The sequence below is a fragment of the Mobula birostris genome, chromosome 19 (genome assembly GCF_030028105.1).
Source record: "Mobula birostris isolate sMobBir1 chromosome 19, sMobBir1.hap1, whole genome shotgun sequence".
NCBI classification, from domain to species: Eukaryota; Metazoa; Chordata; class Chondrichthyes; order Myliobatiformes; family Myliobatidae; genus Mobula; species Mobula birostris.
The window spans coordinates 1,712,070-1,736,586 of record NC_092388.1 but is presented as its reverse complement, the minus strand read 5'-3'; the positions used below and the strand labels follow the sequence as shown (position 1 = coordinate 1,736,586).

The 24,517-nt window shown below is 43.2% G+C and overlaps 1 protein-coding gene across 1 annotated transcript in view; it reads right to left on the bottom strand.

The window, feature by feature from the left end:
• stk31 (serine/threonine kinase 31) overlaps window positions 1-24,517 on the bottom strand; it is a 151,605-nt gene that overhangs the window by 12,578 nt on the left and 114,510 nt on the right. The window contains exons 17-22 of the mRNA XM_072282982.1: window positions 20,467-20,547; window positions 16,143-16,268; window positions 14,104-14,229; window positions 10,150-10,236; window positions 6,260-6,409; window positions 2,030-2,155 (exon numbers count right to left, since the gene is read on the bottom strand). Coding sequence (XP_072139083.1) covers window positions 2,030-2,155; window positions 6,260-6,409; window positions 10,150-10,236; window positions 14,104-14,229; window positions 16,143-16,268; window positions 20,467-20,547 — 696 coding nt within the window. The remainder of the gene's footprint in view (window positions 1-2,029; window positions 2,156-6,259; window positions 6,410-10,149; window positions 10,237-14,103; window positions 14,230-16,142; window positions 16,269-20,466; window positions 20,548-24,517) is intronic.

The following is a 24,517-nucleotide window of genomic DNA, read 5'->3' as shown; positions in this document are numbered from 1 at the left end:
AAATGTTGACTGTTTACTCTTTTCCATGGATGCTGCCTGGCCTGCTGAATTCCTCTGGCATTTTGTGTGTGTCGCTTCGATTTCCAGCATCTGCAGATTTTGTCCTGTTTGTCACTGGATATCCTTAGGTGTGTTGGTTTAAACACTAATGATGTATTTCCACTGTATGTTTCAGTGAATCTTGGTCACCACATCGTAGGAAGGCTACGGTTTGTGCTGGAGAGGAGATTTACAAGGATGCTGCCTGGATGGAACAGTTCGGTTCCGAGGAGAGTCTGGAGCAGTGGGTCCCTTCTCCCTGGAGCACAGGAGGATAATAAAGGATGTACCTGTGGGATGTACTGTATACAATTTTGAAGTGTATGGGGTTGGCTGAAGGGAACTGCTCCTCACATCAAAGGCAGATGAAACAAGAGGTCATGGGTCATAGTGAGGGGAGGGGAGGAATTCAGAGGGAATATGAGGGCGGGGTGGGGGGGTCTTTCTCCACCCGGACGAAGACTGGGAGAGTGGCTGAGAGTCGCTGCGAGCAGGTAAGAAGTCTCCAGGTAAAGACTTGTCAAGTGCTTGGTCGTAGAGGGTAATGGACCAGGTGCTGGGTGATGGGGTTAATGTGGAAAAATGCCCACTGGTCAGCATGGACAAGCTCATAACTCCCTGAAAGTTATAGTGGCATACGACATTGAATTCAAAAGTCAGGAGGTTATGTTGCAGTTTTATTAAACTCCAGTTAGGCCGCATCTGGAGTACTGCATACTGTTCTGGTCACCCCATCATGGGAAGGATATTGAGGCTTGAGAGGTTTACCAGGATGCTGCCTGGATTAAAGGGCATGTGCTACAGTGAGAGGTTGGACAAACGGGTTGTTTTTCTGGGGCAGTAGAGGCTGAGGACAGATCCGATGATGTTTATACGATTATTAGAGGCATTGATAAAGTAAACAGACAGTATTGTTTTCGAAGGGTTGAAGTGTCTCATACCAGAGAGGGGGTAATTTCAAAGGAGATGTGAGGGGCAACTTTGGTTACACATAGGGAATGCTGGATGCCTGCAATGCACTAGCTGGAGAGGTGGTAGAGGTAGAAACATTAGAAACTTTTAAGAGACATTTAGATAGGCACATGAACGATAGAAATGGAGGGATATTGACATTGAGCAGGCAGAAGAGATTAGTTTAGCTGGCCATTTGATTTCTAGTTTAACTGGACTGCCACAACATTTTCAGCTGAATGGTCTGCTCCTGGATTATCCTCTTCAATGTTCTACAATGTAGAATAATTGGAAAGGTATGGTATGGGCTGAATGGAGCAGTGAGTTCTGGGCCTGAGAAGCAGCAGGTCCCGGGTCAGAGATTGAGGGGCGACCTCAGGTTTAACTGTCCCAGGCCAGACTGGAAGGGACAAGTATGGCTGAATCACGGTGGTAAGGCCTGAGACTGAAAGCGAGGAATGACCCAGGTTTGGCCAGACTGAAAAGGTCAAGGTGTCAGGTCCAGAGGTAAGGGATGGGTCAATGTTCAACTTGCTGCTCCGCGAGGTTCAGTCGTCTCTCTGCTGAACTGAGGCAACAACAGCTTCCTGGATCAGCTGCACTGGCGAACGGCTTCGAGGCTGTGCACTCACTTCGGTAAGATTCAGTTCTGAATGATGTTTGCTGACACAATGTTTTTCTCCTCTGCACATTGGGTGCTTGACAATCCTTTTTGTTCTATTGGGGTTCTTTGTTTTGAGGCTGCCTGTAAGTAGGCAAACCTCAAGCATAGAGATAGTATACGTACTTGTAAATAAATATACTTCTAACTTTTTGATAATGCTCCAGGTATGGTCTCCTTGGACTTGACACAGCAGCAGAATAACTTAAAGCTCCATGTATCCTAGTTGCATTTATAACCTCTACTGCAACGTAGTTACCATCAGATGGGTAGAGCATATACCTTTGATCTGGTACGATGCTCCATACTGTACCGGGTAGAGTACCTTAATTCAGGAATGGTGCTGTAAATTTGCATTAGGTAGAAATTGGCATTTACCCAGAGGAGCTGGTTTCCGTAAGCAAACATGTCAGATGCAGGAACAACAGCATGGCCACTCCGGACCTCCGGTGCCACCAGGTCCAGTTTATCAGCCACCATCCAACTGACGTTAGTGCGCTGATCCTGACGGTGAAAGACAGGTGGTAACGGTCACGGATCACATTTCTAACTGTTTGAAAATCATTTAAATAATTCTTTTGCAATCTACAGTGATATACTAATTAATAAGCTTCAGTACTTTACACCATTTGATCAAAAGATTAGCATTATTTGTCACATCTACATGGAAACACAGAGAGAAAGGTGCTATTGCCATCAACGACCAGGTGCTGGGGCAGCCTCAAGTGTGCTGCGTTTCCCACACCAACGTAACATGCCCACAGCTATTAACTATCACCTGTATGTCTTTGCAGACTGGGAAGAAACTGGAGCTCCTGGAGCAAATCCACACAGTCAGAGGGAGAACACAGGAATTGAACCCCAATTGCTGGCTTTTAATAGTGCTACAATAACTGTGATGCTACCACGTGGGCACGCGGCCAAGTGGTTAAGGCATTTGACTAGTGACCTGAAGGTCGTGAGTTCGAGCCCCAGTTGAGGGAATGTGTTGTGTCCTTGAGCAAGGCACTTAACCACACTTTACTCTGCGACGACACTGGTGCCAAGCTGTATGGGTCCTAATGCCCTTCCCTTGGACAACATCGGTGTCGTCGAGAGGGGAGACTTGCAGCATAGGCAACTGTCGGTCTTCCATACAACCTTGCCCAGGCCTGCGCCCTGGAGAGTGAAGACTTTCCAGACGCAGATCCATGGTCTCACAAGACTAACGGATGCCTTTGTTTTGATGCTACTGATGCCTGTATACTCTATACTGGGTAAAGTATTTACCTTTGTTCAGGTACAGTGCTCTATACTGTACTTAAGAGTATTTAAGCAAACAGAGATATTTAGATATGAGAGATGAGAGTGGATACAGGACCACTAGAAAATAAGGCCAGAGAAGTAATAAAGAGGACAAGGAAATGGCAGATAAACTATTTTGCATCAGTTGTCACTGTGTAAGACACCAGCAGTGCACCAGATAGAACATAGAATAGTACAGCACAGTACAGGCCCTTCGGCCCACAATGTTGTGCCGACCCTCAAACCCTGCCTCCCATATAAGCCCCCACCTTAGATTCCTCTTTATACCTGTCTAGTAGTCTCTTAAACTTCACTAGTGTATCTGCCTCCACCACTGACTCAGGCAGTGCATTCCATGCACCAACCACTCTCTGAGTAAAAAACTGTCCTCTAATATCCCCCTTGAACTTCCCACCCCTTACCTTAAAGCCATGTCCTCTTGTATTGAGCAGTGGTGCCCTGGGGAAGAAGCGCTGGCTATCCACTCTATCTATTCCTCTTGTTATCTTGTACACCTCTATCATGTCTCCTCTCATCCTCCTTCTCTCCAAAGAGTAAAGCCCGAGCTCCCTTAATCTCTGATCATAATGCATACTTTCTAAACCAGGCAGCATCCTGGTAAATCTCCTCTGTACCCTTTCCAATGCTTCCACATCCTTCCTATAGTGAGGTGACCAGAACTGGACACAGTACTCCAAGTGTGGCCTAATCAGAGTTTTATAGAGCTGCATCATTACATCGCAACTCTTAAATTCTATCCCTCGATTTATGAAAGCTAACACCCCATAAGCTTTCTTAACTACCCTATCCACCCGTGAGGCAACTTTCAGGGATCTGTGGACATGTACCCCGAGATCCCTCTGCTCCTCCACACTACCAAGTATCCTGCCATTTACCTTGTACTCTGCCTTGGAGTTTGTCCTTCCAAAGTGTACCACCTCACACTTCTCCGGGTTGAACTCCATCTGCCACTTCTCAGCTCACTTCTGCATCCTATCAATGTCTCTCTGCAATCTTTGACAATCTTCTACACTATCTACAACACCACCAACCTTTGTGTCGTCTGCAAACTTGCCAACCCACCCTTCTACCCGCACATCCAGGTCGTTAATAAAAATCACGAAAAGTAGAGGTCCCAGAACAGATCCTTGTGGGACACCACTAGTCACAATCCTCCAATCTGAATGTACTCCCTCCACCACCACCCTCTGCCTTCTGCAGGCAAGCCAATTCTGAATCCACCTGGCCAAACTTCTCTGGATCCTATGCCTTCTAACTTTCTGAATAAGCCTACCATGTTGAAGGGAGTGAGGGAAGAGAAGAGAGTGCAGTTACTATCACAAGGGAGAAGGTGCTCAAAAAGCTTAAAGACCTAAAGGTACCCAAGTCACCTGGACCATATGAACTGCACCCTAGGGGTCTGGAAGAGGAAGCAGTAGAGATTGAGGAGACATTAGTAATGATCTTTCAAAAATCATTGGACTCTGGCATGATGCCAGAGGACTGGAAAATTGCAAATGTCACTCCAATCTTTAAGACAGGTGGAAGGCAGCAGAAAGGAAATTATAGACAAGTTAGCCAGACCTCAGTGGTTGCGAGTACGTTGGAGTCAATTGTTTAAGGATGAGGTTATGGAGTACTTGGTGACACAGGACAAGATAGGACAAAGTCAGCACGGTTTCCTTCAGGGAAAATCCTGCCTGACTAACCTGTTGGAAATACTTGAGATTACAAGTGGGATAGATAAGGGGGATGCAGTGGATGTTGTACATTTGAACTTTCAAAAGGCGTTTGACAAGGTGCCACATATGAGGCTGCTTACCAAGTTATGAACCCATGGTATTACAGGAAAGTTATTAACATGGTTAGAGCATTGGCTGATTGGTAGGAACCAGTGAGTGGGAATAAAGGGAACCTTTTCTGGTTAGCTGCCAGTAACTAGTGGTGTTCCGCAAGGGGTCGGTGTTGGGACCACTTCTTTTTATGCTGTGTATAAATGATTTGGACAATGGAAAAGATGGTTTCGTTGCCAAGTTTGCAGGTAATACAAAGATTGGTGGAGGGGCAGGTAGTGTTGATGAAACAGGTAGGCTGCAGAAGGACTTAGACAGATTAGGAACATGGGCAAGAGTGACAAATGAAATACGATGTTGGAAAATGCATGGCCATGCACTTTGGTAGAAGTAGTAAATGTGCAGACTATTTTCTAAATGGAGAGAAAATCCAAAAAATCTGAGATGCAAAGGGACCTGGGAGTCCTTGTGCAAAACACCCTGAAGGTAAACTTGCAAATCAAGTTGGTGGTGAGGAAGGCAAATGCCATGTTAGCATTCATTTCAAGAGGTCTAGAATACAAGAACAGGGCTGTGATGCTGAGTCTTTATATGACACTGTTGAGGCCTCACCTTGAGTATTGTGAACAGTTTAGGCTCCTCATCTAAGAAAAGATGTGCTGCCATTGGAGAGGGTTCAGATGATTCCAGGAATGAAAAGGTCATGTTTCGAGGAACATTTGATCACTCTGGGTCTGTACTCGCTGGAATTTAGAAAGATGAGGTGGGGGGGGGGGGGGGGGAGATCTCGTTGAAAGCTTTCGAATGTTGAAAGGCCTAGACAGAATAGATGTGGAAAGGATGTTTGCTACAGTGGGGGAGTCTGGGCCAAGAGGGCACAGCTTCAGGATAGAGGAGTGCCCAATGATAACAGTGACAGAGAAATTTCTTTAGCCAGAGGGTGGTGAATTTGTGAAATTTATTACCACAGGCAGCTGTGGAGGCCAGGTTGTTGGGTGTATTTAAGACCTAATTTGAGAAGTTCTTGCTTGGACATGACATCAACGTCACGGGGAGAAGTCCAGGGAGTGGTGCTGAGGAGGGGGAAAGAAAGATCAGCCATGATTTAATGGTGGAGCAAACTCAATGGGCCAATGACCAAATTCTGCTCCTATATTTTACGGTCTTAATATATTACACTCTGTACATAGGTCAGCATCTTGATATCCTTAAAATCCTTCTGGAAGTACTTTCACCTCATGAGCTGTAACAAATTCAAAATGACCTCCAATTTTCATAGCAAATAGTAAGAGTGTCAAGGGCTATGGGAGAAGGCAGGAGCATGGGGCTGACAGGGCTAATAAATCACCCATGATGGATTGGCAAAGCAGACTCGATGGGCTGAATGGCTTAATTCTGCTCCTGTGCCCGATGGTTTTAATTCGGGACAGGTAATCAATGCTGGCCTGAGCAGTAATAATGACAATCTCTGAATCAGTTAAAATTCTCCTCCGTAAACATTGGAAACCATGAAGTAAACCCAACTACTCACCGGAGTCTTGGTGAAGTCAAAATCTCCAACGACTCCACGCTGACGGTTAATGACAAAGACATTGTGAGGGTGTAAAGCGCCATGGACAATGTTTGAGCCATGAAGTGTTCGTAAACCAACTGCAACACCTCTCATCACTGTTATTATCTCCTTCAAACAGAAAGGACAATGCAGGATGGGTTTAGAACAGAGGTACACACACTAATTACTGAGTACACTGAGTGCAGGTATGGGATTTCAAATTACACTCAGAGCATTGCCAACCATCCACCTACACCTCCGATGCCCGAATCCAAGATCTACTCAAAGGCAGATTGAACTCACACACACCCATGACAAGTGGAAATGGAGATTCTGATACCTTATCATACACCATTTTAGACCAAAGTCACATTATACAGAGCTGTCCAAGTTACTGACCCCACCATTGAGCACATCTACAAGGAGTACTGCCACGGGAACGCAGCATCCATCAGGGACCCCACCCCATCACCCAGGCCGTGCTCTCTTCCCACTGCTGTCATCGGGCAGGAGCTCAGGACCCACACCACTACATTCAAACACAGTCATTACCCCTCAACCATCAAGCTCTTGAACGAACGTGGGTAACCTCACTCATCTCACAACCTATACACACACTTTCAAGGACTCTACAACTCAAGTTCTCAGTATTTTTTTTTAAATTTTAGTTTACATAACTTGTCTACTTTTACAGACTGGTTGTTGGCCGTCTTTATGTATAGGTTTTCATAAATTCCATTGTATTTCTTTATTTCCCTGTGAATGCCAGCAAGGGAATGAACCTCAAGGTGGTATTTGGTGACAGAAACGGTGATAAATAAATTTAGCGCTACATCACAGAAGGGCCTTCCATCCCTTCAGCCGTACCACCCAAGCCTCAATACAGGACTATTTACAACCATCAATTAACCCACTAACCCACTGTCTTTAGACTCTGGGAGGAAACTAGAGCACCCAGAGGACACCCACACATCCATGGGGAGAATATACAATCCCCGGAATTGAACTCTGAAATGTAGAAATCCCAAGCTGTAACAGCATCCTGGTCCCTTTGATTTTTGACGTTTTTGCCAATAAAACCTGCACAAAGCACCTCAAGTTAACAGTAGCAGAGGTGTTTCGTGCAGCTTAACAGTAGCAATGGCTTCCAATAGCCTAGAAACAAAATGTGCATATTTGCATTATTTCAATAACAATGAATCACCACACATCAAGCAGTAGAATTGCACAATGCCAAGCCATCCATCAGTTTAATTTAATACTGTGGAAGATCTAAGAACACTTCTAAGAATCTACTTTTTAAAATTTGGCCTCCTTATAGGATTAATTTAAGGCCTGTTGATGTTGATAACAGTTATACAATTTGGTATATTCAATTACATTTTATTCTATGTTTGTTCTTACTGATAATTTTGTCTTATGTTTTTATTACTATATCGATTTATCTTTACAATCTATGTAAAGAACTCTGAGCCTGCATCTTAACGTATGAAGGGTGCTATACAAATAAAGTTATTATTAATCACCGTGCCATCATCAAAATGTCTGCTACTGGACGGTGTAGCTTTAAGCTGAAAGGAGAAAACTTACGGGAGGTTTCTGTGCCGAGTGTGCTGCGCAGGTACAATGCAGCGTCTAAAGAGGTATTGCGATGGGCTCACGAAGAGGCAGGGAAACAAGGCTGTGTGCATCATGGTCAGTACAGACACAGTGGGCCGAAAGGCCTTTCCTGTGCTGTACCACTGTTTAGAATGTGGAACTGCACAGTCCAGTACAGTCCCACATCCGAAATGACAGTTTCCGACTAAACCTAGCAATGCACTGAGCATTTTAATGAGTATCTCCATCATGTCACTTCCTGTAAGTGTGGGCTCAGCACCACAGAGGTCATGTCAGGGTTATACGTTCTCCCCATCTCATTCAGGCCAAGCCTTACCAATGAAACACATTGTCGCTTAGAAAACAGTTCTATCAGTCCTGTGACCCACCACTTCCCTTTCTGAAACGTTCTCTGTCTGCCCAAATGTGAGTTTATGCTAACGTGGACATGAGCAAAGTCAAAGTAAATTTATTATCAAAGTGCATATATGTCACCATATGCTGTAATGATTTTATCACATAAAGCAGTTGCACTCAGACAGTTTCACTCTCTTGACCTCGGCGGTTCGGGCCTAGTGGCATAAACAGCGTCACAAACTGGGGCCATTCTTGGTTGCAGTGGATGACCATGACATCTGTGCCTCATCCCCTTCACTCTCCACATAACGTTGCAGAACCACGTCCCTGCCATTCCGCCAGAGCTGACCACATATTTGGGCAGATCACCTGGTTTAGTCCCCCTGTCGAAGTGGGATACCGAATGTGGTCACTGTCTCATGTAAACAGCTAATTAGAGCCACTGGTGAGAGCAGGCTGTCCAGTGGAGAACAAAGGTAACATTCAAGATGACTGTCTACTCTATACCCTTAAATTCTTCATAGTTTCTAACCTGTTGAAGTAGTGAGATCATTTCCTTTTCCCCCCTGGCCATTTCTGGTATCTCCAAGCCTGAATGCTCGAAACTGCAGTGAGCAAAGGAGTTTTGTTGCCTATTTCTCATCAATGACAAAAATCACTTCTTTCTGAACACACGCACAACTGATGCAACTTAAAAACTGTTCACCCTAAGCATGGTTTGGTGTCCAACAGCCACACAAGTGCATGCGTCTGACGCTAGTAAGAAACTGTTTGGCAACAGTCTCCTGGCTCAATTAAGTGGCATAGTGTCTCAAATAAACATCTGCAGAATTCCTGTTGTAAAGGGAACTCCAGCTATTTTCTTGATTAGTTTTTATTCTTTAAGAGTTGTCCCAAATAAGCAGATGTTCCAATTAACCAATGGCCCAATTAACCAGACTCCACCATATAGGTCACCATATACAACCCTGACATTCATTTTCTTGCGGGCATTCACAGTATATAGAAGGAAACACACAATCACGGACAAACTAATTAAAAGGTTCAGTCTGTCTTCTGTCCTTCATAGAAAAACACAAGATACTCTCTTGCCACTGAAGTCTCTGGAGAAGGCTTGACGATTATCTGAAATATTGGTCGTTTAAATAGTCACTGAATTGGATTTGAGCTCTTGGTTGACATATTCTAACAGCTTTGTCAATGCAACAAGATGTTTTCACCACGCTCTGGCTAAAGAAATTACTCATCTCCATTACAAAAGGACCCCCCCCCCCCCATTCTGAGGCAGTGTCCTCTGGTCTTAGACTCCCCCACCAAAGGAAACAAACTCTCAATATCCACTCTATGAAGGCCTTTCACCATTCACTTTAGCCAGAGAGTGGTGAATCTGTGGAATGTGTTGCCACAGGCAGCTGGAGAGGCCAAGTTTTATGTATATTTAAAGCAGAGGCTGATAGATTCTTGACTGGTCATAGCATGAAGGCATACAGGGGGGAAGGCATGAGACTGGGGCCGAGAGGAAAATTGGATCAGCATGATGAAACAGACATGGAGCAGACTCGATGGGCCAAATAGCCTAATTCTGCTGCTCCTATATCTTAATCTTACAACAGAATCAATGAAAGACTGCCCGACTTGGATGTTCAACCAGAGTGAAGAAGACAACAAACTGTGCAAATACTAAAAGAAACAATAATAATAAATACATAGGCAATAAATATCCGGATCACAAGGTGAAGAGTTCTTGAAAGTGAGTCCATAGTTTGTGTGAACATTTATCCCCTTTGGTTCAGCTTATTTTTAAACTTAATAGTGTTTGAAATTCCCCTTTCATTTACTTCTCAAGCAAAGTTGCTGGCACATACTTCTCTGTTGAACTTTGAAGACCCACTCAATGAAGACATGAAACTCACCGCTGAGTTCAAGGGGTTGGTGTCCTGTACCTCCTTCAAAGAGCATCCCGGATAAAACGGCACCAGAACATAGGCCACTGGCTCAGACTGAGAGAAAAGTATTGTACTGAAATCCTTATTCTGTTTAAGCAATAGCTTACATTAACAGATGTACTGTTATTGAACGAAGAGCCACAATCCCATTAGCACATTAACAGCTCCATTAGTACTTCTGTTTTGAACTCTTTAAGTGTTATCAGCTCAGTAAATTTTACATCCAACTGTTCCAGTTTTCCTTGTGAAATCAAGATATCTCTGACAATGAATACATTTCCAGACCCTGTACCTTAGAGCTCCTTGTCGGTTGCTCCTTCATTCTGCAAAATTCCGAAACACAGGAAAGATTGAAGGCACTGCCTACACAAACTAGTTCAATCCCCCTGCTAGGCAGTGACTCTGCCAATGCATAGCTCTCTTCAATCCTGGTTTGCCTTCAGAACCCACATACCAAAGATTTGTAACACCTCCTTAATTCCCACCCCTGCTGGAGTGAACCGTGATTCACTCACCTGCTGCTAACATCTACAGCCAGGCTTTCCCCTTCAATGCCAAATCCTCTATAACTCAGCTAATATTAATTTTTGTCGGTTGTATCCTTTCTGCAGGATTGCAATCTTGCTTAACCAATATTCTTCCTATTCTGACATCCAGATTGTTACTGAACAATTCTCAGCCTTGTGTTTAAATCCTCCTTCCTTTAGCTTTCTTCAATCACCCTGACCTATCTGTTGAACCCTGCCTCATTCCTTCCATTCCCATTATGGATAGATTTGGTCAGTCACCTTGGACCACATTATACGCCTGTATGTATGTATGCATTTATTTATTTATTTTCTCTCTCTCCTTCCCCTAGAGCAGAAACTGCAGGGGTTGTAGCAGAGATACTTTAAAAATCCTACCAGCGTGTGAAGTGCCAGAGAATTGGAGGATAGTGAATGATGTTCCATTGTCTAAGAAAAGCTCTGAAACTAAACCAGGAAATTATAGGCTGGTGAACTTGACATCAATAGTGGATAAGTAATTGGAAAGTATTAAGGGACTGGATATACAAGTATTTGAACATAAGTCACCGGAGCAGAATTGGGCCATTCGGGCCATCAAGTCTGATGCACCATTCCGTCATGGCTGATTCATTTTCCCTTTCATTCCTATTCACCTACCTTCTCCCAGTAACCTCTGACACCCTTATCAATCAAGAATGAATCAACTTCCACTTTAAATATCTCCAATGACTTTGCCTCCACAGCCATCTGTGACAATGAATTCCACAGATTCATTGCTTTCTGGCTAAAGAAATTCCTCCCCATCTCCGTTCTAAAGGGATGTCCTTTTATTCTGAAGCTGTGCTCTCTGGTCCTACACTTACCCCATGACGGGAAAGAACCATTTCATATTGCACTTTGGATAGAAAGGGAACGATTAGGGATAGTCAACATGGCTTTTTACATGGTAGGTCATCTAGTAATGTGCCAGATGTTGAAGGGTATACGGGAGGAAAACTAGTGCAGTTGCATTACAACGGAGAAAATGCTCAAAAAGCTGAAAGACCTGTGGGTACACAAGTCACCCGGACTTGATGAATTAGATAAATAGGTAGATAGATAGATATACTTTATTGATCCCGAGGGAAATTGGGTTTCGTTACAGCTGCACCAACCAAGAATAGAGCATAATTGCACCCTAGGGTTCTGAAAGAGATAGCAGTAGAGATTGTGCAGACATTAGTAATGATCATTGGGCTCTGGCATGGTGCCAGAGGACTGGAAAATTGCAAATATCACTCCATCCTAAGAAAGGAGGAAGGCAGCAGAAAGGAAATTATAGACCAATTAGCCTGACCTCATTGGTTGAGAAGATATTGCATCAATTGTTAAGGATGAGGTGATGGAGTACTTGGTGACACAGACCAAGGTGGGACAAAGTCAGCATGGTTTCCTTAAGGGAAAATCTTGCCTGAAAAATCTGTTGGAATTCTTTGAGGAGATGACAAGTATGATAGATAAAGGGGATGCACTGGATGTTGTATATTTGGACTTTCAGAAGGCCTTTGACAAGGTGCCACACATGAGGCTGCTTACCAAGTTGAGAGCCCATGGCATTACAGGAGAATTACTAACATGGTTGAGCATTGGCTGATTGGTAGGAGGCAGCAAGTGGAAATAAAAGGATCCTTTTCTGGTTGGTTGCCAGTAACTAGTGATGTTTCACAGGGGTCGGTGTTGGGACCGCTTCTTTTTATACTGTATATCAATGATTTAGATGATGGAGTAGATGGCTTTGTTGCCAAGTTTATAGATGATATAAAGACTGGTGGAGGAGCAGCTAGTGTTGGGGAAACAGGTAGGCTGCGGAAGAACTTAAGAGAAATTAGGAAAATGGGCAAGAAATGGAGAGACAATCCAAAAATCTGGAAGTTCTTGTGCAGAACAGCCAAAGGGTTAACTTGTAGGTAGAGTTGGGGGTGAGGAAGGCAAATGCAATGTTAGCATTCATTTCAAGCGGTTTAGAGGCTTTATACAGTATTGGCGAGGCCTCACCTTTAATTTTTCGCTCCTCATCTAAGAAAAGATGTACTGGCATTAGAGAGGGTTCAGAGGAGGTAAACCAAGGATGTTTCCGGGAACAAAAGGGTCATCATACGAAGAACGTTTAATAGCTCTGGGTCTGTAATCACTGGAATTTAGAAGGATGAAGGGGGATCTCATTGAAGCCTTTCAAATATTGAAAGGCATACACAGAGTAGATGTGAAAAAGATATTTCCCATGGTGGGGGAGTCTAGAACAAGAGGGCACAGCCTCAGAATAGAGGGGCATCCATTTAAAAAGAGATTTCTAAAATTTCTTTAGCCAGAAAGTGGTGAACTTGTGGAATTTATTACCACAGACAGCTGTGGAGGCCAGGTCATTGGGGGTATTTAAGGCAGAGCTTGATAGGTTCTTGATTGGACATAACATCAAGGGTCATGGGGAGAAGGCTGGGGAGTGGGCTAAGGTGGGGAGAGAAGGATCAGTCATGATTAAGTGGCGGAGCAGACAAGATGGGCAGAATGGCCTAACTCTGCTCCAATGTCTTATAGCCTTATGTTTAACCAATCTTGTAGAGTTTTTTTTGAGGAGGTTACCTGGAAAGCAGATGAAGATAAACTAGTGGTTATGTCTACATGGACTTCAGCAAGGCATATGACAAGGTCCCTTATGGGAGGTTGAGTTGCTCAGCATTCAGGATAAGGTGGTAAATTGGATTAGAAATTGGCTACTGAGAGTGGTAGTAGCTGTTTGCTCTCTGACAAGGAGGTTGTCAGGACTTGAGGTCCTAAATTACAGGGAAAGGCTGAATAGGTTAGAATGTGGAGATACAAAATTATGAGGTGTACCGATAGGGTAAATGCAAGCAGGCTTTTTCCACTGAGGATGGGTCTGTCTACAACCAGAGATCATGGGTTAATGATGAAAGGCAGAATGTTTAAGAGGAACATGAGGGGAACTCAGAGGGTGGTGAGAGTGTGGAACGAGCTGCTAGCAGAAGTGGTGGATATGGGTTCGATTTCACTATGTAAGAGAAATTTGGATGGGAGAAGTGTGGAGGCTATGGTCCATGTGCAGGTTGATGGGTGAGACAGATTAATAATTTGGCACAGACTAGATGGGCCAAATGGCCTGTTTCTATGCTGTAGTATTCTATGACTCTATGACACCTCCAGCCACACACTCCCCCCACACCCGGATGCAAGTTAATCCATATCTTCAAGAAGTGTCTGGGAACCCACTTTCACCTTTGACTGCTCCAAATCATCACATCCAATGTTGAGCATTAGGAAAAGAAAGCCTTTTCTCCCCGAGGTACTACTCAAACACAAGCTGCTGTTTCTGTTTTTAAACTTCCTTGTTTATCACATTTATTCTGCTTTCACTAACCTTGCAAACAAACATGTCCAGAATTGGTAGAAGTCCAGAGTTCTCCTTCAATACAGACCAGGCCCGGTGATACTCAGCTGCTCTCTCTATCATGTGAGCCTCTGTGGTGTAATCCACACAGTGTCCCTATCAAAATATATCATATTAATCTGCAGACATATGACAAAAACCCTCAAGTGCTGTTTGCAACAACTGAAAAACTCAACACCAATCTGAATAGAAAGTCACAAAAAGGAAAACAACATCTGGACGGGTTTCAAAGTTCAAAGAACATTTATTATCAATATATATACATCTATATCTATATAGTCCTAGAGGACTCAAAGATTGCAAATGTCACTCCACTCTTTAAGAAGGGAGGAAGGCAAAAGAAAGGAAATTATAGGCCAGTTAGCCTAAGATCAGTGGCTGGGCAAGCGTTAGAGTCTATTATTAAGGATGAGGTTTCAGGGTACTTGGAGACCACTGATAAACTGTCAAAGTCAGTACGTTTCTGTCAAGGGAATTCTTGCCTGGCAAATCTGTTAGAGGTCTTTGAGGAAGTAACAAGCAGGGTAGACAAAGGAGAGGCAGTGGATGTCATTTACTTGGATTTCCAGAAGGCATTTAATAAGGTGCCACACATGAGGCTGCTTAACAAGATAAAATCCTATGTTGTTACAGGAAATATACTGGCATGGATAGAGGAATGGCTGATAGGCAGGAGGCAGCGAGTGGGAATAAAAGGAGCTTTTTGTGGTTGGCTGCCAGTGACTAGTGGTGTTCCTCAGGGACCGTTACTTCTCACATTGTTTGTCAGTGATTTGGATAATGGAATTGGTGGCTTTGTGGCAAAGTTTACAGGTGATACACAGACAGGTGGAGGGGTAGGTAGTGCCGAGGAAACAACACAATTGCATAAGGACTTAGACAAATTGGAAGAATGGGCAAAAAAGTGGCAGATGAAATACAGTGTTGGGAAATGTATGATTATGCATTTTGGTAAAAGGAACAATAGTGTGAACTACTATCTAAATAGGGTGAAGGTTCAAACATCAGAGGTGCAGAGGGACTTAGGAGTCCTCATGCAAGACTCCCAGAAGGTTAATTTCCAGGTTGAGTCTGTGGTAAAGGCGGCAAATGCAACATTGGCATTTATTTCAGGGGAATCGAATATAAAAGCAAAGAGATTATGCTGAGCCTTTATTGGACACTGGTCAGGCTGCACTTGGGAAAATTGTCAACAGTTTTGGGATCCACATCTCAGAAAGAACGTATTGTCATTGGAGAAAGTCCAGAGGAGGCTCACGAGAATGACTCCAGGAATGAAGGGGTTAACATATGAGGAGCATTTGGGAGCTTTGGGCCTGTACTCACTGGAATTTAGAGGAACGCGGGGGGGGGGGGGGAGATCTCATTGATACCTAATGAACATTGAAGGACTAGATAAGGTAGATGTGGAGAGGATGTTTCCTATGGTGGGTGTATCCAGAATTAGAGGGCACAGCCTCAAAATTCAATGGTGACGCTTTAGAACAGAGGTAAGGAAGAATTTATTTATTTTTTTTTATAGCCATAGTAGTAAATCTGTGGAATGCTCTGCCACAGACTGTGGTGGTGGCCAAGTCTATGCATATATTTAAGGAGGAAGTTGATCATCTCCTGTTCAATCAGGCCATCAAAGGATATGGCTAGAAGGCAGGTGTATGTGGTTGAACGGGATCCGGGATCAGCCATGACGGAATGGCAGCGCAGACTCAACGGGCTGAATGGCCTAATTCTGCTCCCATGTCTCTTGGTCTTATACAACCTTAAGTTTTGTTTCCTTGCGTGCATTCACAATACATATAAAGAAACACAATAGAATGGATGAAAAACCGCACACAAGACGGAAAATCACTGTGCAAAGACAAAGAAAACAAAATAGTAAATCAGGAATAGATATCGAGCACGAAATGAAGAGTCCTTCAAAGTGAGTCATTGGTTGTGGGAATGGTTCAGGGTGGGGTGAGCAAAAATAAGTGAACACACACGAGTCTTGTTCACCAAACAGTACCTACCTTTAGGAGAATTCTCTTGGACTTAACTTCAGAGCACACCACTGATCGCTTGCTACTCAACTCTCTCAGAGGCTCACGATCAAACAAACTACGCTCCAAGCTCTCATTCAGAAGTCCAGCAGACTGCTAAGAAAACAAAGAGAAGGATTTGGCTAGGATTTAAAAGAACAGTGAATTCCAGTTAATTGGGCCATCAGTTAATCGGGGCAGCCACTTAATTCAGAACCTCAAAGAACAAAACCTAATCCAGAAAGCTCCCGGGAATCCATTCATTTTATTTGGGACACTACGCCACTTAATTGAGACAGGAGACTGTTGTCAAACAGGTTCTAACTAGCGTCACTTGCACACATTTGCGTGGCTGTTAGACGTGACACTGTCATTAGCGCCAACAGTTTTTAAATAGCGTCAGTTTTGTGTGTTCAAAAAATAGTGATTTTTGTCACTGATAGCTGGCAAAATAAAGCAGCAAGACGATTTGAAACTGCGGATTCAAACATTCAGTCTTGGAGATGCAAGAAATAGCCGGGAGTGAAAATGAAATGATTTCACTACTTCAACAAATTAGGAAATGCTAAGTATTTGAAGGTGTTGACAATCACGTTGAATGTTATGATGAAAATGAAGATTTGGAGGACACATTGTTGATAGCATTGAATGAAGGCAGTCCAATATCTACACGAGGTATCTGCTAATTTTGTTCATTGTGTACACTGGACGAATCCTTCCATCGATAACTATTAGGGACTAATACAACTTTTTATAGTACTGTAGTATTATTGGTAGTGTTCTAATTTGTTATGGATTTGATTTAAATACATAATTTGTTACTCAGTTTGTCTTTTTTTATACCTTTTTAACTATTTCCATGAAACTTCAGTTAAATGGGGCAGCCACTTATGGGCTAAAATGTACTCAGCTCAATGAGCCCCAATTAACTGGAATCCACCGCATATACAATTAAGTGAGAGTGTTAAAAAGATAACAGAGTGCATGTCTTCTTAAAGAGTGCGACATTTTTGTAAGGAAGACAGAAAAGTACATTGGCCAGATTGCACTTGGGAGCACTATGTGCAGTTTTTTTGGCCCCTTATTTAAGAAAGGAGGTACTGACATTGGAGGTCTAGAGGAGGTTTATGAAAATTATCCCAGGAATGAAAAAGTTAGTGTACAAAGTGCATTTGTTGACTCTGGGCCTGTACTTGCTGCTGTTTAGAAGAATGATGGGGGATCTCATTGAAACCTATCATATACTGAAAGGCTGAGCATGGATGTGTGGCGGGAGGTCTAGGACCAGAGGGCACAGCTTCGGAATAGAGGGACATCCATTTAGAACAGAGGTGAGGGGGAAATTCTTTATCCAGAAGGTGGTGAATCTGTGGAACTCATTGCCACAGAAGGCCATGGAAGCCAAGTCATTGGGTACATATAAAGTGGAGGTCGATTAGTCAGGCCGTCAAAAGGTTACGGGAAGAAGGCAGGAGAATGGGGTTGAGAGGGAAAATAAATCAGCCATGGTAGAACAGATTCAATGGGCCACTCGTGTGTGTATGTATACACATGTATGTATATGTATGTATGTAGATACATAATATATATGTATAGCAAAAATAGAAATAAAAAAGTAGTGCAGTAGTGTTCATGGATTCAATGTCCATTCAGAAATCAGATGGCAGAGGGGAAGAAGCCGTTCCTGAATCATTTAGTGTGTACCTTCAGGCTTCTGTACCTCCTTCCTGATGGTAACAGTGAGAACCAGGCATGGCCTAGGTGATGGGGGTTCTCAGTGATGGGTACTGCCTTTTTGACACATTGAATCTTGAAGATGTTCTGGGTACTACAGAAGCCAGTACCCATGATGAAGCTGACTCCAATCCCTGAGTCAATAAATGGCATGTGTGGCTAGGTACAGTCATAGGTGAGGAGCGATTAGAGCAATGGGCTAAGCACACATCCCTGAGGTGCACCAGTGTTGACTGTCAGTGAGATGAAGATGTTTTCTCTGATCTGCACAAACTGGTCTTCCGGTTAGCGAGTTGAGGATCCAGTTGCACAGGGAGGTACATTGGCCCAGGTTCTGGAGCTTTGAGATCATAACTTTAGCAATGATAGTGTTAAATGCTGAGCTATAGTCAATGAACAGCATCCCGACACAGGTATTCATATTGTCGAGGTGATCCAAGGCTGCGTGAAGAACCAATGAAGTTTGTGCCCACCATAGACCTGATGTGGTGACAGGCAAATTGCAGTGGGCCAAGGTCCCTGCTGAGACAGGAGTTAAGTCTAGCCGTAACCAACCTCTCAAAGCACTTCATCACCAGAGATAAGTGCTACTAGATGATAGTCATTAAGGCAGCTAACCTTGCTCTTCTGTACTGGTATAGTTGTCATTTTGAAGCAGGTGGGAACTTCTGACTGTAGCAATGAGACACTGACATTGTCTTTGAACACCCCTGCCAGTTAGTTGGCACAGCCCTACCAGGTACTCTGTTGACAGCCTGACAATGTCTCCTCTAAGTTGCACGCGCACACATCTTTTCTTACTAGCGCACAAAAGGTTGTCACCCTCTACCTCACTGGCACATTAAGAATATTTCACGATTGTACACAATCACAATTCCTTTTCTGGTTTCTGATACAGACAGTGCTGACAATGTGGAGTTTGTGATGATTTGTCTGCAGATTTTAGAACAGGCTTATTTATACAGTTTTTACTGAATAAGTTATTCAGAACACATACATTGTTGTCACTGGGCAAAAAAATTGCACAGCACAAGATTTTTGTGTACACTGGTCATTTCAAATTAGAGGGAGCATTGCAGCCTGATGTTGACCTCTGAGACAGAGGCCACAGGGTCACCAGATGCTGCAGGGATCCTCATATGGTAGTTTTATTCTCCCTTTCAAAGCGAGCATAAAGGCATTGAGCTCATCCGGGATTGAAGCACCACTGCCACTCATGATGTTAAGCTTTGCTTTGTAGGAAGTAATGGCCTGCAAACCCAGTCAAAGTTGACATATTTATCACTGAGATATTCAATAGGGCCGTTAGCTTTACACATGGCCTCTACAGTGGGCTTTGCCAGTGTAAAAGGAAAATCAGTTACAGTACATGTGGGTACAGGTGTGTAGAGGTATGGAGAGGAGAGGAAGGGATTATACCCTGGCAGTGGGTTGGGGTGTGGGGTCCAGGTATGTAATGGGAAAGGTTTATATTCTGGCATTTGACTGGGGGATTGTTGGTGTTCAGGGTCAGCTGCTGACTGTTCTCCCCCTCCCTAGAAGATTTCAGTGACTGTTTGCTTATGCAGGAATGCCCTGGGACCACTGCAGGCCACCCAGCAAACAAAAGTCCTGCAGCAATATCCAGAAGCAGTGAGGGAGGGTCCCGGAACGAAGATGGCAGAGTTCATGACTCTGTGATGTTTCATTTTTCAGAATAATTGCATTATGTAGAACACAGAATACTGCATCATCCAATCTAATTTCTAGACAATTAGATTTCCAGAGAATCAGTTTCTATAATTAATTGCATTTGACATCTTCCGGTTTAAGCACCCAATAACTTAAAAAACATATCTTGAAAACATGCCCCCTACTCTCAAAGTTCAATCTACTAATGAACGATTCAGTACGATCACTCTTGTCACTTCCAGAAACAACATTCACCCAGAGCCTCGCACAGAGTCAGGGACACACAGTCAGAGTGGCATACAAAATGCTGGAAGAACTCAGATCAGGCAGCATCTATTATTCTTCTTAACCATCCCCCCTACTGGCCGCCAACAGCCAGTCTTTCAAGTTGTCCCCAGGGGTAGCCCATCTTCAAAGATCCTTCCTCTCCCAGGAATGAAGTCTTTGGAGATTCTGTAAATCTGTTATTTTTTTTAAAATGGGATGTGATTGCTAACCCCAGACTCGACTCTCCTCCTCTCCCAGCCGGGCTTGGAACTGTCCGTGGCGGAGTCGCAGTACTTATGGAGAGGGATAAACAAGTCAACGTTTCACACAGGGACCTTTCATCACAACAGAACCATCCAAAGGTTCTTGGCCCAAGATGTCAACTTCCACTCCACAGATGCTGAGACACCTGCTGAGTTCCTCCAGCATTTTGTGTCTGTTGCTCTGGATTTCCAGCACCTGCAGATTCACTCAGCCAGTCAGTATTTGTCGCCGAACAGATAGGACACATACGGTTTGGCACTGAAATTCAATCAGGTTGACAAAAACTTACAATAAAATGCTTTGAGGCAATGGCTCCCCCCAGTTTAAAAAGGCCAAGAACATGCAAGAAGTTATCAAGTGGACATTTACCGCTCCATACCATGTAACTCTTGATTGCAGCCTCAGGGTGGAGGAGGGCAAGCTCTGGAAACCAATTCTGAACGATATCAGCAAGTCTTTCCTGTCGAGGAAACACACATCCACTCAGCTGCCTCAGAAGCTGCCTCACAAACCCACAGAACTGTAGAAACTACTTCTCTTAATATTCTAACAAATTAATTACAGATGTAAACTTCTTGGAAAAGGTTGGATAAATAAAATATACTTAATTGAGTAAAATTAAGCACTTTTTATTTCTTTACTTTTGAACATACTAAAGTCAAAGTACAAAGTATAGATTATCAAAGTACATACATGTCACTATACATGACCCTGAGATTCATTCTCTTGCAGGCATTCACAGTAAAATGAAGAAATACATTAGAATTTATGGAAAACTATACATAAAGCTTGACAAACAATGTGCAAAAGAAGACAAATAGTGCGAATAAAAGTAAGTAATACCAAGAAGGTTCCTTAAGGTTGTTATAGCCAGGTGTGGTACTGGGGGTAAGCTCCAACTACCTTTTAAATGCTCCCAGTGGCGTGCAGCTCCAATAGCCTCTGACAACCAAGTCCAGCTCCTGGCCTTCATGTGTGGCTTAGTTACTAAGCCCATCGAAACTGTTTCTATTGACAGGAGAGGGGTCAAAGGTGGGTAACTAGCACCTAAAAACCAGTCGCTTCAGTCAGATGGGGCTCGTCAGCCATGGCTGGCAGTTTATCAAGAAGGAAAACTCTGATTCCAAACCTCCGGTGCCTTGCGGCTATATCCACTCAAGGGGAAGGCTTTGGGAGCAAAGGCCAGTGGAAAAATCTAGAGCTGGAGCCTCTAAGTCAGTCCAAAGTTGAGCTCAATGCTGACTGGCAACTCCTGCAATGCTGCTGGTGCTAAACGGCACATGTCTCTGCTATTCCTGCACGGAGGGGGAGCCTGCTCCACGGGCAAGCTTGCTTTCCACATCACACTGCCCTGGTTTGTGCATCACTTAGTCAGCTGGGACATACCTTGGAAAGAATTTCTTCAGCCTCCATACAATATAGCACACTGGCTACGCTATCACAGATGATACAAGGGACTTTGTAAAACTTGGCTGTGACATTTTCATTTAACACTATGTTACCCTTGATATGTTTGTGTTCTTGAATGCCATCTTTGAACACTGCTGTGGCGTCATCTAATACCTTTCTTAATTTGCTTTCAGCTATTTCAGGGGATGTAGCAAGCAAATGACGGATGGATCTCCAATCAAACTGTAGCTGTCTCAGTCAATCACCATCTTAGAATGCTGGCTCTCCCATTTTTACCACATACCAGCCCAATGTGGCTTGTTGGTGGTTGTATTTCACTGTTACGAATGTCATTCCCACAGCAGTTGCCTTTTCTCCAGTAGAAATTCTTAGCTGGGTATAGTTTAAGTGTCTTTGAAATGCAATTAAAATTCATTTTGTAGAATGACTGAAACAGCCAAGCCAGTGTCCAATTTCACTCTAATTAATTTGTCGATCACTTCTGGTGTAAGCCATATTGTTCGTCCCTTGTTGGTTTTCACAATAGGAGTCTCAAAGCTACCCAGTCCTGTGTCACTTTCATCATCACCAGACTTTTCCATCAACAGCATGCAGATTCGTGCTCTTTTCAGAACCGGAGCTTGACTTTTTAGATTTTTCTCTTCCCTGTGCAGTCCATTTATTTTTGTCTGCCCAACATACTCTTGGTATGTATCCTACTTTGTTGCATTTTCTACAAGTTTTGCCTTTAAATCTGCATTAGTCTGGCATGTGTGAGCCCCTGCCACAACAGTAACTCAATTTGTTTGACCAGGAAGGTTTCTATTCAGATGTTGGAATTTTGTTCATGCTCACTTTCATTACTGACTGCAACTCCGTTAAGTCTCTGGTTGCTGTTTCCATTAATACAGCTCTTTCAACTGCCATTTTAAATGCATGCTGTGCTTCAGTTAGCAGACATTTTTGAATGTTTTCTTGCAAGAATCCACAAACTAAATATGTCAGTGCATCATTAAGTCCGTGGCTGAACTGAGAATGCTCAGACATCGCTTCAATTCATCAACAGAAACTGAAATAGGCTCCCATTCTCTTTGATTCCACTGCAGAATGCTTTAGATTTCTTAAAACAACAATGGTTTTGGTTCTAAACATTCCTGCATTACTTTCACAATATCAGCAAAGCTCATTTTGGCTGGTTTGGTTGGAGTAGTCAAACTTCTAAGCAAACTTTTAAATCCAAGGCACTCAAAAAAACTGGGACTTGCTATTTCTTTTGCTTCAAAATACTGCTCAATTAGCTCAGTATACAAAATCAAATCATCTCTTGTGCAATTGAACACGTCAATCTTTCCAGTGTAGCCAGCCATTTCTGTTCTTTCTTTTAATGACACTATCACCCGGTACTCACTGTTTATGAACCTGTGAATTTGTCTGTTTTCTACCTTTTTTAAAACTTGACCATTTCTATCTCCATTTCAGAAGAACAGGACCTGCAATGTTTTACTCAACTGTTTCTCACACTTTTAAAACTTCAAATGCCTCACTGTGCTTCAACTGGCAGGTAGCTGTCTTGGGTTTGTTTTGGAAGTATCTCATTGCCACTACTATTTTATAACTCTAAAACAAAATCTAATTGCAAGAAAAAGATGGGAGCCCAGGAGAACATGCCTTAGTTCATTTTTAATTTAAGCAAGGCGTACAAGTACAATGCAGTGGTGTGATAATATATGCCACTCACATACTTCATGTAACTCCTGTGACTCAGTTAGTGCCAAACTATATCGGTCTCTGCTGTTTCTCTGGATTTGTCAGCTGTGTGGAGAGGGGGAGCCTGCTGCATGGGCAACAGCTTGCTCTCCATTGCATACTACCCTGGATTGCATACCAGCTTGGGTACCATGTAGAGAGTCAGGACACAATATACATGGTCGACCCCAATGACCGAAGGGACCCAATACTGAAGATGAATCATAGGGCAGAATCTCAGGAAAGAGATGATTAAACAAAGAGTAAATTATAAAAACAACTGACAGGTTGAGGTGAACATATATAGGAAACTAGAAAGCATCAAGAATCTGTTGTAATCATCCAATGGAGCTTCGTGAATGATCCAAACTGCTCTCCAGAATACAATGGGCAAATTTTTTTAAAAATTCAGTAAATTGATAAATTGTGACACATACCAATATATTGCGAAAAACTTCTCAAATACCATTCCTAAAATAAACTCATTACAACAATGCATTGACGTAAAGGGCAAATCAATAACAGAATGAAGAATAAAGTGTTATAGTTACAGAAAAAGGGCAGTGCAGGTAGAAAATAAGGTGCAAAGACATAACGGGGTGGACTGCGAGCTCAAGAGTCTATCTCATCATATGGGACACTGCTAAATAGTCTCATAACAGCAGGACAGATGTTGTTCTTGGGTCTGGTGGTACAGTACATGATTTCAGGCTTTTGTATTACCGTAGGATGTCTGTAGTATTCAAGACATCTTCAAGGAGCAACGCCTCAAAAAATAAGTAAATCGCCATCCATCATTAAGGACCCCCATCACCCAGGACATGCCTTCTTCTCATTGCTACCTGGGTGTACATGTCCACAGATCCCTGAAAGCTGCCTCACAGATTGATAGGATAGTTAAGAAAGCTTATGGGGTGTTAGCTTTCATAAGTCGAGGGATATTGTTTAAGAGTCGCGATGTAATGATGCAGCTCTATAAAACTCTAGTTAGGCCACACTTGGAGTACTGTGTCCAGTTCTGGTTGCCTTAGTTAGGCCACACTTGGAGTACTGTGTCCAGCTCTGGTCGCCTCACTATAGGAAGGATGTGGAAGCATTGGAAAGGGTACAGAGGAGATTTACCAGGATGCTGCCTGGTTTAGAAAGTATGGACTATGATCAGAGATTAAGGGAGCTAGGGCTTTATTCTTTGGAGAGAAGGAGGGTGAGAGGAGACATGATAGAGGTGTACAAGATATTAAGAGGAATAGATAGAGTGGACAGTCAGCACCTCTTCCCCAGGGCACCACTGCTCA